Here is an 18,038-nt window from a genome sequence, read left to right as displayed (position 1 = left end):
CCTCTCCCTCCTGCCCCCTCTCCCTCCTGCCCCCTCTCCCTCCTGCCCCCTCTCCCTCCTGCCCCCTCTCCCTCCTGCCCCCTCTCCCTCCTGCCCCCAGCACCAAACAGGGCGACACTGAAGCCTATGCCCAGTCCAAGTTCAACCTGATGCCAGTGCTTACAGGGCTTTGCTGGTGTCTTTTTACACCCACAGCAAAGTGACAAAGCACAACGTAACACCCTACCGTTAGCCTGCCCTGGGCCTCGCAGAATGGATTATTTTAGAGAGTTCAGAATGGGATCCTTGCGGGCAGGCAGCTGCCCAACCTCTGGGATGCTGGGAGGGTGCTTGGAGCGCTACAGGCCAGACCACAGGTCGGGAAGGGAAGCTCGTACACCAGCACAAAGCAGAGAACACACATACAGCGCCTACAAAGACTGTTAGTTTGCAGCTTCCTTCCCCCTCTTTTCTCCCCCTCAGGCGTAAGAGGAACAGGGACCTGCTGCTACTCAGGTAGATGAGATGAGAAAGAGCATGTTATTAGGAACATGCAAGAAACACCTCTCTTGGAAATGACGATGGAGCACCACAGTGTGTCTTCAGGAGCAGAGACCAGAACGAGACACCACGTGGCCAACAGTCGGCAGAACCAGATTCCCGAGGATCAGGGGACTGCGCTGACCTCCGCCTGTCCTGGCTCAACTTGGACAGCACGAGATAAAGGTACAGCAACTGCTTAGAAAACAAAAAAAAAAAAAAATCCCACACCCGCCAAAACAGAACTGACAACATCACGACAAAATTTCTACGGAGTTTTACTTAACATGTACATTTTTGTGGAAAACTTGAACAACAGCATACCTTATTTAGGATAGCAAAAGCAGCAAAAGCCACTGAAAGCCTTAAATGTGCAAAATACAGTTCACCACATATTAAGATTCCCCCCCCCACCTGCCAAACCAGTGCTGACAGGTATCACAGCCGGGCAGAGAAGAGTACAAACCAGGCTAGAAGTATTTCCCTATTTCTACCTCCACAGTCAAAAGTTAACTCTTAAACTTACCACTATAATAAGGATGTGAGAAACTCAGAGAACCACCCGCACCAGTCTAAGAGTCACCTATTGCAGAAAACAAAGCCCCACAACTGGAAAACCCTGAAACCCCGATTTTTATTTTATTTACAAACAAACCAAGCTGTTTGCTGCATTACACCTTCCTGAATCTGGTTTCTTGAAGTAAGAAAGTTAACGTCCTTCAGCCTCAAGAGGGGTTTAATTTTTATAGTTATACACGAAACAAAAGAGGATGGATGTGCAAACGGCATTTTGATGCACACCGTTGTACGCCAGTTTTCCTTTTTCAAACGTTTGCGCTCTCAGCAGTTGTTCTGCTGCAGACACCTCGCCCACAGCGCGGCTGTGCAACTCAACAGAAGTAAAGGCCTGTGGTGCTTTCTCCTTCATCCGTGTCACCCTCCCCTCGCTCCCCCTCCAATCAGCACCGCTCTGTAGACTGTTTTTTTTTAAAACAAACACACACACGCTTAAACCTGCTACCTCTTTAAACAACTGCTTAATACATGGGCCTGCAAAGGAGGAAATTTCCAGAACACGACTCCTGAAGTACAGCCACTGTTCACCACCTTAGCCCGGGATCTCATTTTTTATTTGTCTCAAGTCAGTTTTTAGCTGAACGTGTTCCGAGATGACAACCACAGCAGAACACAAGGGACTCCAGGAAGAGATTTTTCAGTTTAAGGCAAGCTGAAAAACATTCCTGAGGATTTTGCCAAATTACAGTTTTTCAAAAATGTTTATGAACTTCGAGACTTCCTGATGAGCCGTGGTGCCAAGGGGCAGGTGCCTTAATCCCTGGGCAGAGGAAAAAAAAATTAGTTAGTATACTTCAGTAATTTTTATAATAAGTGTTATAATAAATGACATTGACATAACATATATTTGATACATGATGTATCAAATGATATATTTAAATATCTACTTGGTAAGTAATAGAGTTGTCACCGATATGCTTTGTTGTTAAATTCTAAAATACAGAGATACTCACCGCATTGTGAAAGAAGTTGCAAAGATGCTTTGCCCACGGACACCTGAAAAACAGACAGAAATTCTTAATCCATTTTCTCATGGCGACAGACCTGCACCCAGTCTCAGCCGCTCCGAGTTTCGCATTACTCCAAGCTTTACAAGAAAGCTGATCCAACAAATCCACTTTAGCTTCCAAATGGAGAAGGTTTCAGCATCAGATGTACAGTAAAATAACTAAGATAGATCAAAAGAAACAGGATTTCATCAGATTCTCTTGGATCACCGCTAAAGCATACTGTAAAGCCCCACAAAAAAAAAGACAATTAATGGAATTGCAAATTTGTTAAACACAGCTTAACTCATCCACAACTAAGTGAAATTAGGTATTTTACTTTCTCAGCTGCACGCGGCAAAGGCTGGAGAGAAGAAACAGACAGAAGCATTTCACAAAGAAGGTCAACTTACGCGTCCATGATTTCCACTTAAGACGGTTACTAAAAGGTGAATTCTCAACATTACTCTGCTGCCCTCAGCTACGTGTGAATGAAGAGTGCCAGAGCAGGCAATTACTCTGTCTTCCGGTATACAACCAGAGAGTCAATTCATTTTAAAACTATTACGCCAATACATTAAAGTCTATCACTAAAACCTAAAGCGCTTTCACTGCATGACACAGGAGAGCACGGACTGTTAACAGCCAGTGGTTTCAAAAGCGATACATCAGTGTTTTATTATGATTGGTAATCAAAATCTAAGGAGTCAGACTTTTTCAGAACTCTGTTTTCCCCACCCACTGAAGGTCTGTGCTCCTGCAGAGCATGTGGTCTCTCTCCTTTTTAAAAAGGGGATAAGAACGACAGGCACAAAACTCATGCTGTCCTCAGCTTGCGTTACATTGCACATATGTCCCTGAATCTTAAGTTTTTGGCAGGGATCTACAACTTTCTTACAAGTTTAAAAGTAACGTTGACATCTGTAGATACACAATAATATATATTTTGAGTTACTTTCAACTATTTTTCCTAAATAAAGTTTTATGCAGTATTATGCCCCCTTAGAGTCCAGTAACTACTTTGCTGTATGTCCCAATTAAGGGGTTTTGGTTGTTGTTGATGACAATGACAGTTAAGTAACAGAACGAGACTGTACCATAGGTAATCTCGATGACTGGTCAGGGTTGCCAAGAGCAGTTAATGTGTTTTCACAACATTGGGCACTGGGAAGTGAGAAGGCCATTTGGTTGCAACAGGTAACATAGAACAATTTCAAATCTACCCAAAACATCAAGTTCAGTATCTTTACCACTGCTAATAACAGCGAAGAATAAAAAACAAGATGAGTTGTGAGTTAAGACTGTTAATTAAGAGAAAACTACCATCGGTCTTGCATTCTATTTGGCTATGATGAAGATTCACACTTACAAATGCAGGTTCTCTGTAATAATATTCAGGGTGAAGAGGCCAATGGATTGCATCTTCTTATGCCTGCACGTCAGGAACAGGCAAAGGAATTCACCCACGTACTGGGGACCAAGGTTTTGCCACCTAAGCGGTATAAAACCAGGAAACAGAACACAGCTGTTCAACAGAGGTGACTTTCCTAGTGATTCCTAGCATCTTATTTGCGTTCTTGACTTACCCAAAGCACTGGTCTGGCTGGTTTCAAAGAGCTAAGGATTACATCTCTGCTAAACGCTACTCCCATGGGACTGCTCTGACTGTTTCCGTAAACAAACGGACTCCGGGGAGCAAGTGTTTACTCACAGTTTTAGCATTGTTCCTTTCTGACAATTTAGGTCTCTCAAAATCAGGTTGACAATGCCATGGAGAATGTGTTCTTCATAGGAAAGATGGTCCAATAACAGCCTCAGAGCCCAAAAGTTATTCTAGGAAGAGAAAAAAAAAATAAAAAAAAAAAGAGACCAGTGATTTAATCTAATTGCCAAACATTTCTTAAAAAAGAGAATAAATTAAAGGTCAGCAAAGCTAAAGGGGAACAAAACCAAGCTAAATGTGTCCAAAAACTCCAAGCTGATGCTATACAGATTTTAAATATAATTTGCTTTAATCTCTTAGAACAGAAATCAGTATCTAGGACTTACCCCAAAAGCCAGGGCTATCTCTAAGAAGGAATTCAAGTATGGAAGATCACAAAAAAGCATCTGTTGTACTGCTTGCACTGCGAGAATAAGATAAGCCTCATGGTGCAACTACAGGAAGAGAAATCAACAAGACGACGTATATTTAAAAGCCCACTTGCCCACTAATTGCATTTCGTACCCAGTTTAATCAGCACTAAGTTACTACCATTCCAATCAGATAGGTTGGATGTCAGACACGACATCCACAAGAGTCTTATGAAGACCAAAGGAGTGGAGAATAGAACAGGTACTTCTATTTATATAGCATGTTTCACCTGGTGCTCTCAAAGTCCTCACAGAAACATGAAGTTTCACACCATCATAGAAAGAGAATTAAGGGGAAAAAGAAATTCTGCCCCAGTAGTCACATATTTGGAGACTAAGCTAAATGTAATTTCCTCAAAAGAAGTAAAAAAGAATAAGATAACGCCTTAGATGTACTGACTGTATTTAATAGAGAACACATTTCAAGCCGTCATTAAACATTCCACTACACTTAAACTCGTCATTCAAAACAAGTTTAGAAATCCTGAGTTTTGAGACAAACACATTGTCAAGTCTCAAAGGACAGTCTCCAGTTTGAACCAAACGACACAAGAGTACCCTGGGAGAAGACAGAATCAATTATTACCAACCCTCCCACTTTATAAATGCATAAATATGGACAGTGGTAAAGTAAGACTTACCCTAGGTCGAAGACGGTCAGACCAGAACAGACATATATAGATCAGACAAATAATAGTTTCATTACCTTCAGATATCTGCTCTAGCCTTTAGACTGTGCTAAGAACAGTCTTACACTGATTCCCTCCCAAAAAACCTTCAAGGTCCCTCTTAAAAGCTTTTCACAATAATCCACCTGTGTTCAATACTGCTGTATTTTCAAGCACAATAAAAAAAACGGTAAATTTCCTCATTGCACACTTACATGAGGGGAGAAAATTGCAGATGGTAAAGAAACATTAATTTTTGCCTTCAGTTCCTCCAAAAGGTCACCACTGGCAGCAAGTACCTCCTGAAACAGAAGTAATGAGTCACATATAAAGGGGAAGGATGTCCTGATATTCTACAAACCTCAAACAGTGCCCAACGTGATTCTTAATTGTGCTTTCACTTATTTTTTCAGCATTATTTACAGATGAGGTTGACTATTCAATGCCATACTCAGGGAAAGTTGAGGCTCTACGGCACTAAACAAACTGTATCACATAACTTCTTTGTTTTAACCTACTATGCTTAGCAGACAGCTATTTCTGTTCTTGTGAAGAAAACATCCAGATACCGATTCTTTAGGACCACCTGAACACATTTTTCTTAAACTGCTTTCCTATCCATTTTGTTAACTGATCCACCTCATTAAAAGCTATAGAATCAGTATTAGGCATTGGGCTGCAAGCGGCGTTAATCTGTTTACTATTGCATTTAACACTCCTGAATCACAACATTTCGCGGAGTGTTACATTTGGCACATACCACAAGAGTATTTGTTGAGGCACTGTGAAGTTCACCTCAGTATTTAGAAGAATGAGCCAATGCCCATGTCAAACGGAGTCTTGTATAAACCCAAGAGAACGGGTTCTCCCATTTCCCAGTACTGCTTCAGTTACCTTTTGGAAGTCAAGCGGTGGCTCTTTCAAGGAGATGGGATGGAGGTGCCCACTTTTTTCCAGCAAATTGCTACTACCCAAGATCATAATGAGGCAACTCCAGCATTTAGACTGAAACACAGCAGAACATTCGTTTTACAAAGTCAAATCCGTTCAGAGGTGTAAACTATTCAGAGAGAAAAGCGTTCTGATAGTAAATCCTTGCACTAAAGAACTAACTGGACAAAACAGGTAATATACAGAACCACTTGATGGGCACAGAAATGGTTTTAACACAGACTCACATTTCTGTATAGTGACACATTGCTGTAAAGGAGTTTGAGCGCCTGCTTAATTAGAACACCATCTTTCAAGGGAGACCCTGCAAGAAGAAAAAAAATCCAAAAACATATCTTATATTCCCTGATTAACTATAGAGCGTGAAAACAAACAAGACATTAACTTAGTTACAAATACGTTTCTATAGAAACCTAACAAAAAGAAACAAACAAGTGTCTACAGCTATTTTACAACATTTTGTAGGCTCTGAATAGAAAAACAACATCAACTGTAAATCGCTATTCCGGAAAGCTGCAAAGAACTGAATACAATTTAGACTAAGCCATCGCAGAACAGCCTTCGTTACATACATCACACCAAAGTACAGTGTGATACACACTGTCAGTACCATACGCCTAAGAATTCTACTAGTCACTGAACACCTCCAAAATACATCTTTCATTTCAGAATACACTTTGACAAGTAGAATGCACCAAGACAGATGATCACAGTTACCAGTGGCTAAACTAATGACAGAACGCAATATACAGATCGTGAAACCCTTTCTGTCAGGAAGCTTTTATTCTCAAGGTCAAGGCTAAGTTACACACTGCCACTGGAAATGCCGTGATGTAAGAGAGAGCTTTGTATTTTCATTTAATAGGTTGCTTTCAGCAAAACAGCTTCACAGCTGACAAAACCAGCTCTTTGTGTGAAGTGTACTAAACAAATTCACGCTCAAATATAAAGACTTTCTTCCTGCCCAGTGTTACGTACCATGCTTTAGTCCAGGCAATTTATAGTATGGTTCAAAGTCCCTCAGAATATTACCAGAATTAATGAAAAAGTAAAAGCTGTAGTTAGGTAAGGTTCTAAACATATGTAAGCAAGAAATCACACTTGCCAACTCTGATCCACGGCCCAGGGTCTAGCATATCCTTTCCAGTGGGGACACTGCCTGTTCTGAACATCTTCAGGTAGACCTCAAACTGCAAAGGCGATAACCGGCAGGCAGCACAGCACGCGAGGCTATTGACAGGAAACAACAGCGAATGCGCAGCATCAAGGAAGTCTCCAGTTTTACACAAATAAAATGGGATTTTATCCCGAAGGTCTCTTAACCTAGAAAGAAATGAATATTTGATTTTCATTAACATGAAAGTTTTACCATAGGAATGTATAGATCTGATTATGCTTGACCACCAGTAAGTTACATCCAACAAGGCAGAAGTTAGTTGCAAAGCAGTACTGCTTTCACTTAGCAAACAGCTGCCAAAATCCTACTGCTTTTCATTCTGCCGGTTTATTACACATTGAAGAAACACAGACTGGGACACAATCTTCAGGCAAAGAAACAATTAAAAAAAAAAAGGAAAGGAAAAAAAAAGCTATTTACCCTTTGGTATCATTGCATTTCACAGCTCTCAGGTAGCGAACAACTTCTTTATAGCTGGAGAGAAAAAAGGAAGACGGTGAGTAGGAAGAGGAAGGAAGCGCCAAGCTATATACAGGTCAATCAAATATTTACTACAATTCATGAAGCAAAACAGTAGATCTTCCCACACAAGAGACATTGCACAATGGGACAGAAATACAACTGGCAGAAAGAGACAGTTGGAAATAAGTTCCAAGACGCTCTCCACAGATTCTCTCTGTTCTCTGTCAAAATAAAACAGGAGGTTGCCTTTTAATTTAAGTCTAAATTTACTGTATTCTTTTGAATACAGACTTCTGAAGATCCAGAGACCAGAACGCACCTTTTTGCTGTCTTCCATCTAGTCACCTTTTGATGAACAGAATTTGTTTGAAACATCAACATCTAAAACCTACTGGGGTTATGGAAACAAAGAAATTATCCACTTCAACATTCTTTTCTGGTCCTGAAGTGTTCAAAGGGCTTGATTCTGCTTTGAAAAAACTTCAAAAAGCTACTGGCCTTGTTGATAAGAAGTAACAGGCATGAAGAGCTTCAAATGTGCCTTTGTTTTGTATGTTTCCCCGTTACATGAAACTCCTGCAGATGTTAGGAAAACACTATACCGCAGTCAATACCATGCAAAATGTGAAAATTGAGTTCATAAAAAGAAAAATCCAAAACAAGACCAAACTGATCTTACTTCTCTTTGTCTATTAATTTCTCCACTCGAGCCTCTATAACTGGGAGCACTTCCCACAGAAATACTTTTCTTCCTTTCTGTGTTCTTTGACCAGTGATGTTCTGGCCTTTTAAAACCGTGGTCAGTAACACGTGGTCCCATGGCACAACATTCAAGCTGGAAGTACAAAAACAAAGTCATTTTTAACCATGTTTTGTTTGTACACCACAATTTATTTCCCTTGAGTAACATGATTTACCAATAAAATATTTTGAGGTTTACTCACTTCTAGGGGGGAGAAAAAAAAAAAAAGGAAAAAAAAAAGAAAGAAAAGAAGCTATATGGACAACATTCTCACATTTCTGTAAAGGAAGTTTGTAAAGCTGTAAAGGAGTTTGAGCACCTGCTTAATTAGAACACCATCTTATGCTTAGCCACAGCATCGAACAACTGTTCCTGTAAGGACAGGACAAATACAAAGTGGCTAATACTGAAATCTTCTTATAAAATGCTCACACCTAACACTATCAACGAAAGAAACATTCTACAGCTGTTTTCAGTTCAGGCAGCTGTATACAAATATATTCTGTAAACAAAAATCAAAGAACATACCTATTTGAGAAGCCAAAACAGTGACATGGAAGTGAGATGGACTGAAAAAAATTTACAAACTTTTCATACAAACTTTTTGGAAAGTCACACAACACCAGCATCCTCTGAAGTTGTGTTGTAATCCTATATTTTGAAAAGAAAAAAAAATAAAAAAAAAATCTTTTAAAATCAGGTGAATTACTAGTTGTTGTGTCTTTTTTTTTTTGATCCTATGTGAAACTCTTCTAAAGAAGTTTGGGGTTTGGTTTTTTATTTTTTTTTTGTTAAATGTCAGAGGCAGTTTAGATCTATATTAAGTTTGTGCTTTAGGATTTATAGTTAGTAACAGTATTGCTCTTTTGTTATTTTTAAACAGTGAAAACAAGGTTCTGTGGTCTCAAGTTTTAAAACAAAGATCCTCAGTGAGTATATGCAAAAACTCTGCAGAAACATATGATGAGCCCAATAAGCAACCCCATCAACCCGAGCAGCTTCAAAGCTAGTGAAGCCATTTTTGTCTTAACTGAACACTGGAGATAACACACTGACACAAAGAGGAGATTACTCCTTTAAAACCGGGCAAGGGAGGCAAAAAATTCTTTTCCCTGTTCTTTTAAAGCAAGAAATAAAAAAAGTTTCAAGAATAGTAATTTAAAATGAAAACTGATAGAGGATTTAGGTTATACCTTTCATTAGTTTCAAATACGAGGTGAGAATATATAATTGTTTTTGAGCGTTCCTGAAAAAAGTTAATTCTTAATTCATTAACCTTCTGTTGCAAGTGAATTGCGGGTTAAAGGTGAAATACAAAGCTAAAATGAGAAATGAATTAAGCCAAGTGAGCTAGATGTCCTCATTCAGTAGCCTCTGGGGGAACTTTACTATGTTACATCCCTGACTACTCCATCCCAGTAGAGTACAAACAGTACAAGGCTGCTGTTTTGATCTTTAACAGTCACTATTTACTCTTTGGCTTAATAACCACAAGTAGCTACCTGACACCACCTTCTGGTCTGGTCTTAGAGAACACTCCTAGACTACAGTCAAAAAGTAATCCATTTTCTTGGCTTTGAGTTCCCCATTGAGTTATTCTCCTTTGAGGCAACAGAGAAAGGTTTGAGTGTTTATGTGGCTCTAAATAAGGAAGGTATTGCCCTTGTCCTTCCCAGAAAGGGACCAGCATTACACAGAGCTTCTAAAAAATCCTGATTTGCAGGATACAACTGTAGAACGTGATAGCATCCTCAAATCCCTGCCCATTAGGCTGGCTGGTGCATCTTGTTTATATTCTTCTGCCTGTTACTACCCATCTGCAGTCCACACGCAGGCAGCAGTAGGCTATTCTTGCTCTACTCCAAGAAAGCTTAAGACAGTACAGTGGGGTCCTGTTCCCTGATTAGTAGGAGTTCCTGATGCTACAGAACCATAAGATTATACACCTGTGCGAGTTTACTTTTGGCTTTTAAGAGCTAAAGCATTTACTTTTTTTCTTTGTCTTGAAATAGAAGTAATTTAAAATGCATTTTAAATGCCAGTAGAAAGTTTGCAGCCAGCAACCATTCCATTGCCATCTCATCACATGATAAGACAAGTCTTACCTTTGCAAGAGACAAGGGACAGCAATCCTTAATGAAGCAGTATGATCAAGGTTCTGCCAGCTTCTAAGAGGGGATGAAAAAAAAGCATTAATTAACGTTTGGCTGTTTTTTCTGCCTTTTCTATACTCAGCTGTTAAAGAAAATACTTTTTTCTTAAAAGGCATCGGGAGCTATCATGCTAATAAAAGTCATTCTAAACAGATGAAACAAGTGCTCAAAGTATAAAACACTTTCTAGAATTAACACTGTTTTACAGCAGTACCTAACCAACTGAAGCATACCTCCCCCATGCAGAGTAAAGCGGTACCAAACCTTCTAACCTGCCATATTAGACCATCGTGGGCACGTTTTTGCTTTTCCGGGGCCTCTGAAAGGCTGTATATCATCATCCCATGAGAGGGCCAAGCCACATCCCCTGCAACTACAATGAATGCTACAGGACTCATAATAAGCATACGAAGAGAAACCTACCCAAATTAATGTATTGAGCCTGCTCCTTGCAAACCTTGCCAGTTCCCCAGAAAGAACTGCAGAACTGCTGTTTCTGGCCTGTTGAACCAACTCAGGCCACCTTTACTTCTCCTTTATAAAAAGCCTTGAATTTAAGCCCCGAAATATTTCAGTTTTGCAAAACAAAGCTCTAGGACCTTGCTCAAGCTAGACAGTAACCAAGCATGAAACAGCCACAATATAAACAAGAAAATAACCAGCACAAGTAGTAAAGACTGAAGTATGTAAAGTCTGTTTTTATTTATTTATCGTGCAGTCCTTCCAGCTGACAGGTCCAGACTTATGGGAATCATCTAAAACTTATTACCCAAGGAACATCACATCCTCCCTCCCTCCCTTCCAGGTCAAAAGCAGATGTTTCTTCACACAATGCAGCTTGTGCACTCTCCTCTCAGGAAAGCTCCCCTGCCCCTGTACCTTCTCCTGAGGATTTAACCCCACCTGCCATTATCTGCTGTCTGTCACCCTCCCTCCTCCCAATTCCCATCTCAAATTCATTCCCCCTGTAGGGCATCATCTCTCCTCCTCATGACTCAATCCCACTTAACTTCTTCCTCTCACACCCAGCCTTTAACCTTCTCTTTCCCCCAAAATCCCTCCCCATAACCAATCTCATTTCTCCCTCAGGTGTACTCATTTTTCTCTCATTGTGCTGCAGCCAGGACTGTGATCTTTACACTGTCCTTACCCTTAATACATGGAGAACCAGAACTCTCTCACATAGTCTCCTCCCTTTGAGGAGCTGTCATGGTTTAACCCCAGCTGGCAACTAGGACGATGAAGCCATTCACATCCACCCCCCTCCTCCTCCCAGTAGGGCACAGAGAAGAGGGAGAAAAGGGTAGGGGGGTAAAAAACGAGGAAAAAAGCCCCTCATGGGTGGGGATACAGATAGTTTAACAGAACAGTAACGAAGAGGAAAAAAAGTAATTATTATAATGGTAAAAGAATATACAAATAAAGTGATGCAACACCAATTACTCTCACCAATCCCTGCCCCTGAGCCAACCCCCTTTCTCTGCCAAGCATGACGCCCATGGCATGGAACATTCCTTTGGCCAGCTTCTCCTACCTGTGCTCTCCCTCAGCTTCCATGGGAAGCTGAAAAAGTCCTTGACTGTAGACATTACTTGGCAACAACTAAACCAATATATGTTATCAACATTATTCCCCTACTAAATCCAAAACACAGCAGCTACTAGGAAGGAAGTTAACGCTATCGCAGCTGAAACCAGGACAGAAGCAAATGAAGATGATGCATGAGATGTGGAACTGGATACTTACAAAGCAGGGTCTTTATGAAGTGCTACCTCTTTAGCTGCTCCCAGCAACATGACGGCAGCAGCTTTAGGACTCTCTCTTTCTGCCTGATTTAAAAATCTTGTTACCAGCGCAAAAACTCCAGAATACCTAAGAAAGTTAAGTAGTCTATAAGATAAAGTGTCTGTAATGATGTACTTCGTAAACAAATGGCAATTATGACCATTCTACAGTTTGAGCGCAAATTGACTTGCCTTTCCTTGAAAAGCATCTATAATATAGTGAAAAGGTATTTGCACAAGCATTACTTTAAGCATTTTAAAGGCACATACCATTGAGTAAAAGCTGAATTCCATCCTAAAAAACAAATTAGTAAAAATACAGGCTTTATTTTCATGCTTTCCCAGGTTATAATAATGAGGGCTATTATTAACTGTCTAACACAATGTATTTAAGATGTATTTAAAGATGTATTTAAGGATGTGTTTTAACTATATCCAAGTGCACTTCAAAATTTCACAGGCCAAGTAAGTTCTCTCAACTATGTTTCTGCTACGTCAGGTGCCATGATTCTGATTATCACTTGACTAAAGGAAATCAAACCTGCACTGACCAGTATGTACTGCTAGCAGTTGAATTCTGCTGTCACTTACTTGTATACAACCTCCATGTTGCGTGATCTGCAGATATTGCATTGCCCAGGAGGCAATTTTAGGGGACAAAAACACTCATATTGTGTGGGAGGCATTCTTTCTCCAGCCAGGTACTTATTATATTCCACAGAAAGTTCCTGGATAAATTTTATTAGAAGACTTCCTAAGAGAGCAGACAGATGTGAAACTGTGAGTGCAAGTTTTTTAATTTTTTCAAAACTAAAAGAAATAGAAAGACAATCATAAGTACCCCATCTAAAATATTCAGCAATTTATTCACATGCAATCTTATTGACCAGGAAAGCTTTGTTTCTTCTTTCAGAGGGAGGAAAACAGAAAAGTACACAAATCGGACCTGCAGACCTGTGTCTAGTCTGAGCATGGCCCAGAAAGAGAGTAGCAACAGTAAGCTGCTACCTTAAAAATTCACCAAGCCTTCACAAGCAGAGTTGTGGACTAGACAAGCTGTCCATCAAGCCACAGTCTGCGTAGACACAGCGATCCACAGGTCTCAGGACAGCACGAGAGCATAATGCTTACCACCATGCCGAAGGTCTGCATCTATATCTGTGAGTTCCAAATTGAACATTACAAGAACACCAGCCAAGGCAAAGTCACGCTGGTCCTTCCAGAATTTGCTTTTGTTGTGTGCGTTGCAGTGACAGAGGGAAGGGGTTGTCCAATTCTTGCACTATTTCATAAAGTGTGAAAAACAGGGAAAGTGGTTTTTTTTATATTTTTTTTTATTTTCTCTCTCCAGCTGAGCAACACAAAAGTTAATTCCTCTCTATGAGAACGACTAAAATTCATTTCATCCTTTACACAGCTAGACAAAGCTGCAGTGAAGTATTTTGACAGCCAGGGCGAGAGGCCGATATGGCAATACCTCAAGACTACAGCTTCAAAAGAAAAAAAAAACAAACAAAAAACAAACCACAAACGCTCATTCCTGAATAAGTTCTAGAGTCTAGAGACACTTAGGGCTGGCACCCTCCCCATGGTAAATTAGTAGCAGAGAACTATCTTTGTACATTGACCCTAACTTTTTTCACAGTTCAAAGTTTCCTGAATTCCAAGAAAAACCCAAACAAATTCCACACACCCAATGCCTCCCCCCTGCTCCTTAGGATAGGAAAAACTAAAAGTTTGACATTTGTCTTGTGCAGTGAGAAGCAGTCCGATTCAGTAATCCAATTCCACCAAACACATGGTACGCCTAAGGCAAACAGGAGGTACGTTTGCTTAAACCAAGTGAATGTCTATCCCAACAACTGGATGGACTACTAGAAATAAACCCAGACAGCATTAGCACTGCGAAGCAGACAGATATCAACATTTTGGAGAGAAACCGTTGAAATAATTAATCACTTATCATTTATTCTTTTAGTGTGCTTAAGAGTGATTTCTTTTAAACAGACTGTTGAATAATTTAGTTTACTGAAAGTTGTGCATTTCTTGATTACAGGTCTTCTTACCTCAGAAGCTAGTTTATCACAAATGTAGCAGTAGCACTGATTACAAATATCAGCATTTTTTCCAAGGGGTGAGCATGTATCACATTCTGTTCGCCTACAAAGTTGAAAAACAGAAGTTTATTTATGAAACAAGTTACATGCTTATCCAACTCTACTTCTGCTTTCAGCTGTTAAAAAACTAGCAGGGTTATTTGACAAGATGAACTAAATGAGGAAAATTAAACCCCCATATTAACCTCCATGCCACTGAACATACTCAAACGGGTGTATTGTACAGTCATATCTTGCATGAGGCATCACTTTTGCTTGTTTACAGAAAGTAACCATTAGTTCACATTCCTCATCCACAACTTCTGCAGATTTCATCTCTTCCAGGGCAGACTTCTCTACAGAAAAGAAAATATGCAGTGTAAATCAGTATAAATGTGACTACAACTTCATTACAACTTCAGCCAGCTATTGACATTTATTTTTTTAAAAACACTTTAAGGTATACATTTTCTTGTAATTGCATGGGGTGCCAATAAGAATGCTACAGAGGCCTGGGACAACAAAAACTTCCAAACACCAGCTAAAGAGAGGTAATGTAATCAAAAAGGATCCAATTGGCATTGAAAAGGCCCAGTCTCAGCTAAGTTTGCAATATTTTGTAACTAAACAGCAGTATACTTTTGGGTAAGTATGACCATCAAAGAAATCCTGAAAGTTACAAAATAATGGCAGTTCCTGCTGTTTTTATTTATTTTTGAAGTACTTTGTTTTCCTAGCAGCAGAAAGACACATTTCAAGCATCTCACATAACATTTTACTTTAGATTATTTCAGAAGTTCTTTACAGAACTTCATCAACAACAAAAGCACAGTACTTACCCAATGGGTCGACCAACAGAACCGAATTCCCAAGCGTGCTCTCGGCTTCATCATCGCTAATCAGGATTATGCTCTGCTCTTCCTCTTCTCTTTTCAACGTCCACATGGTTACCGAACTCCAAAGGAAAGGAACTACCTGGCAGCTAATAGGACATAAGGATCGTTCCCACTTTGAAGGTCCTTTCCTCAGGAAGGGAAGATAAAAATTTCTCCAAGACCCAAACTCTTCATCTATGTTGATTAAGTTATACTAGGGATGGAAACATTCAACCCTTATTGCAGTCAGCAGTCCAAAAAACATTGCAGTTTCCATCCAGAACAGAGAGAACCCTAAAAACAAGGGGGTAGGAACAGGAGAAAGGGAAAAAAGAAAAAAATTATGAGAGCTGGCATTCCTCTGGTGGGGCCACCCTTGAAAGAACCATCTAATGACAACAACTATCGCTGTTCACGATAACTTGTCTGTCCCTTGCAGACTGAATGCTGGAGGCACCAGAGACGCCCAGCGTAGACCCATCTGCTCTCCCTCCCCTCGCACTCCCAAGCCCCCAACCCCAAACAAGCGCACCCCTATCCCCTCAGCCCAGAACCCCCCCCTTTCCCTCCCTCTCCTCTCCCCCCACAGCCCCCCAACCAACTGGACTCTCCCCCTCCAAGCCCCACGAAGCCTCTCGCCTCGCCTCGCCTCGCCGCCCCCGCAACGGCCTCCTGGGCCCCCAGTCGGGCCTAACCCCAACCAACCGCCCCCCACTTGCTTCCCCTCGCCCCGCAACGCCCTCCCAGCACGACCCACACCCCCCACCCCCGCCCATTTTCCCCTCAGCCGCCCCCCCTCACCGTACAGCCCCCGGCCCCGCTCCCGCCGCCACCAAGCCGCTCAAACCCGCCACTCTTTGAACCAACAAATACTTCCGAGGCGGCGACCCCAGAAAAGGGGTGCGCGCCGTGACGCTCCCCGCGCTACTTCCGCCCTGACAGCGGGGTGGCAGAGCCGCGGCGGGGCCGCCATCTTTGGTGAGGGCAAGGGCCGTGCGCCCCGTGCAGGCCCGGCTCCCTGAGCGGCGGGGCTGCAGAAGTGATTAAATAAACCCTTCATCCTCCGCGAGCTGTGGAATGAGAGGGAAATCGGCGTCAGTGCAGGGTCCTGTGGGGCGTCCTGGCGCGTGAGGCCCTGCAGGAGGGGAAGAGGGAGGTGGAGAAGCCCCATTGTGTCTCCTTTTGGGGTGCATCTTGGGGGCCCAGGCCCCACAGGTGACAACCTGCGCACACGCCTGGCTCAGTGGCCCAAGACACTTTCCTGCAGCTGGGAGAGTTGCTTCCCTCGCAGTCAGGCTGGGACGGGCTCATCCTGAGCCACCATGGCCAGGATAGCGGCTGCTGGCGGAGGAAATGTTTTCAAATAATCCTGAATCGCCACTTTCTGTCACGACAGGCTTTTCCTGCTGCAAACCCGGCATGAGATCCACGTCCAGCCACCGTTCAGGATTTCCCCAGTAACACTAGATGGTACCAGAGCTCCACACAGGCTCAGGCAGGAACCGGCCAGACAGACAGTACCTCAAAAATGGAAATTCTGAAACACGGAAAGCTGAAGATGTAAAGCTGCAATATATTAATATGCTGTTGGCAAAGTAATCGCTTTTTCTATGGGAAAAAGCGGACAGAGGAGTTGCGAATAAAATAAGGACATTTTTTTCTGGTGTTCAAGGCAGCAAGTGTAACATAGCATTTGTGGTTAAAAGTTATCAGCAAAGTGACAGCGTTGCAGAACCTGGTATGGAAGAATTGGAAGACCAATCCTCAGGGAATTTTTCATTACTAGTAATTAGTTAAGGAAAATCTAGGAACTTAAGCAGAAACTGCCATTAAATCATAAAAAATGAAGTACGATCCAGGTATCGTTAATATTAGGAACTATTGAAATAGCACTCGGAATATGATCACCTTTTTCTGTAAGCGGCTGCACACATTGCAACGCGCTGCCTGAAATATTCATGCGTTAAAAAAAAATGTCTTCCTGCAAATGAATATTTATTCCATGAATAATCTTTAATGTCTTTGTAGCTTTCAACACATTTGGGCAAAATGTTTCAAGTTTCTGTACTTACAATGAAAAATCTAAACTCGACACCTAAATAGGTGGCCTGATTTCAGCTGTATGGAGCACTTTCAGCAGAGACATCATTTCCTTCACATAGTTGCCTCTGTAGCATGACAGCATTTTAGCAGCCTCGAGTAACTCAGCACAGCAATTTAGGTGATGAAATGAAGTATTGAGATAGCAGGGAGAAATAATAAAGGCAGAACTGGCACTTGGCCAGAATAATTTTTCTAAAACTCCGCTCTCATGCAGAAATCCTACGAGATGATCTTATGGCTAAATATGGTCAGGACTTCAGTGCTGTGCCTCATCCAAAACACAGCAACACTGGTGTTTCCTCTCTTTCCAGATGAAGAGTTGGCGTCGGCGTCCTATTTTTAGTGGTGTGGGTGTAAAATATGTTGGTTAAATTTCACATCGCCTGAGCTCAGTCTGCTCTGCCATGTCAGTTTTCGTGCCCAGACCTAGCAAAGCTCACGGTCTGGAGTTGACATCATAGGCTCCTGCTTTGCGGTCTTCATTGTGTAGGTCAGTGTATTTTGCATTTAGGGTGAAGAGATGTCTCTCCTGCTCCTTGAGCCCATAAGTCAAACATAACGCCCTCTCCTGAGCCAGCCACAAGCTGTGGGAGATAAATAAAAAAGAGAAACAGCTTCTAGTGGACTCCCACAGTCACAGTGAGAGGACCAGAGATTACGCTGGCGTTGAATCCATTTCAATGGCCAGCAAGAGCTGGCCCATAAAGTGCTAGAAATGTCTCAAAACACTGTCTCTGCCCCTTTCTGTGCGAAGGAAGTGGGAACTCTGTGCTGCTGTTTGCTGGGGCTTGGCGCAGCATGGGGTCATGTATG

General features: G+C 41.7%; 1 protein-coding gene across 4 annotated transcripts in view; it reads right to left on the bottom strand.

Moving 5' to 3' along the window:
- Positions 1–115: 115 nt before the first annotated feature.
- The window catches only part of LOC141747946 (uncharacterized), a 24,810-nt gene continuing 6,887 nt past the window's right edge, over positions 116–18,038 (bottom strand). For 2 of the 4 annotated variants that reach the window (XM_074599064.1, XM_074599065.1), the window contains 20 exons: positions 15,924–17,809; positions 15,087–15,416; positions 14,474–14,603; positions 14,218–14,311; positions 13,283–13,433; positions 12,743–12,905; positions 12,114–12,239; positions 10,320–10,382; positions 8,743–8,865; positions 8,152–8,307; positions 7,431–7,484; positions 6,939–7,156; positions 6,061–6,137; positions 5,777–5,887; positions 5,098–5,184; positions 4,131–4,238; positions 3,793–3,914; positions 3,451–3,573; positions 2,049–2,091; positions 116–1,855 (listed from right to left, as the gene is read on the bottom strand). In XM_074599064.1, coding sequence (XP_074455165.1) covers positions 1,778–1,855; positions 2,049–2,091; positions 3,451–3,573; positions 3,793–3,914; positions 4,131–4,238; positions 5,098–5,184; positions 5,777–5,887; positions 6,061–6,137; positions 6,939–7,156; positions 7,431–7,484; positions 8,152–8,307; positions 8,743–8,865; positions 10,320–10,382; positions 12,114–12,239; positions 12,743–12,905; positions 13,283–13,433; positions 14,218–14,311; positions 14,474–14,603; positions 15,087–15,192 — 2,133 coding nt within the window. In that variant the 5' untranslated portion in view covers positions 15,193–15,416; positions 15,924–17,809 and the 3' untranslated portion in view covers positions 116–1,777. Of the gene's footprint in view, positions 1,856–2,048; positions 2,092–2,281; positions 3,003–3,450; positions 3,574–3,792; positions 3,915–4,130; positions 4,239–5,097; positions 5,185–5,776; positions 5,888–6,060; positions 6,138–6,938; positions 7,157–7,430; positions 7,485–8,151; positions 8,308–8,742; positions 8,866–10,319; positions 10,383–12,113; positions 12,240–12,742; positions 12,906–13,282; positions 13,434–14,217; positions 14,312–14,473; positions 14,604–15,086; positions 15,417–15,923; positions 17,810–18,038 lie in introns of those variants that run through there. The other 2 variants (XM_074599066.1, XM_074599067.1) reach the window with 2 other exon arrangements.

The sequence above is a fragment of the Larus michahellis genome, chromosome 8, assembly GCF_964199755.1.
Source record: "Larus michahellis chromosome 8, bLarMic1.1, whole genome shotgun sequence".
In the NCBI taxonomy this organism is placed as follows: Eukaryota; Metazoa; Chordata; class Aves; order Charadriiformes; family Laridae; genus Larus; species Larus michahellis.
Note: the sequence above shows the minus strand (reverse complement) of the source record. Positions and strands in the feature narration are given on the sequence as shown.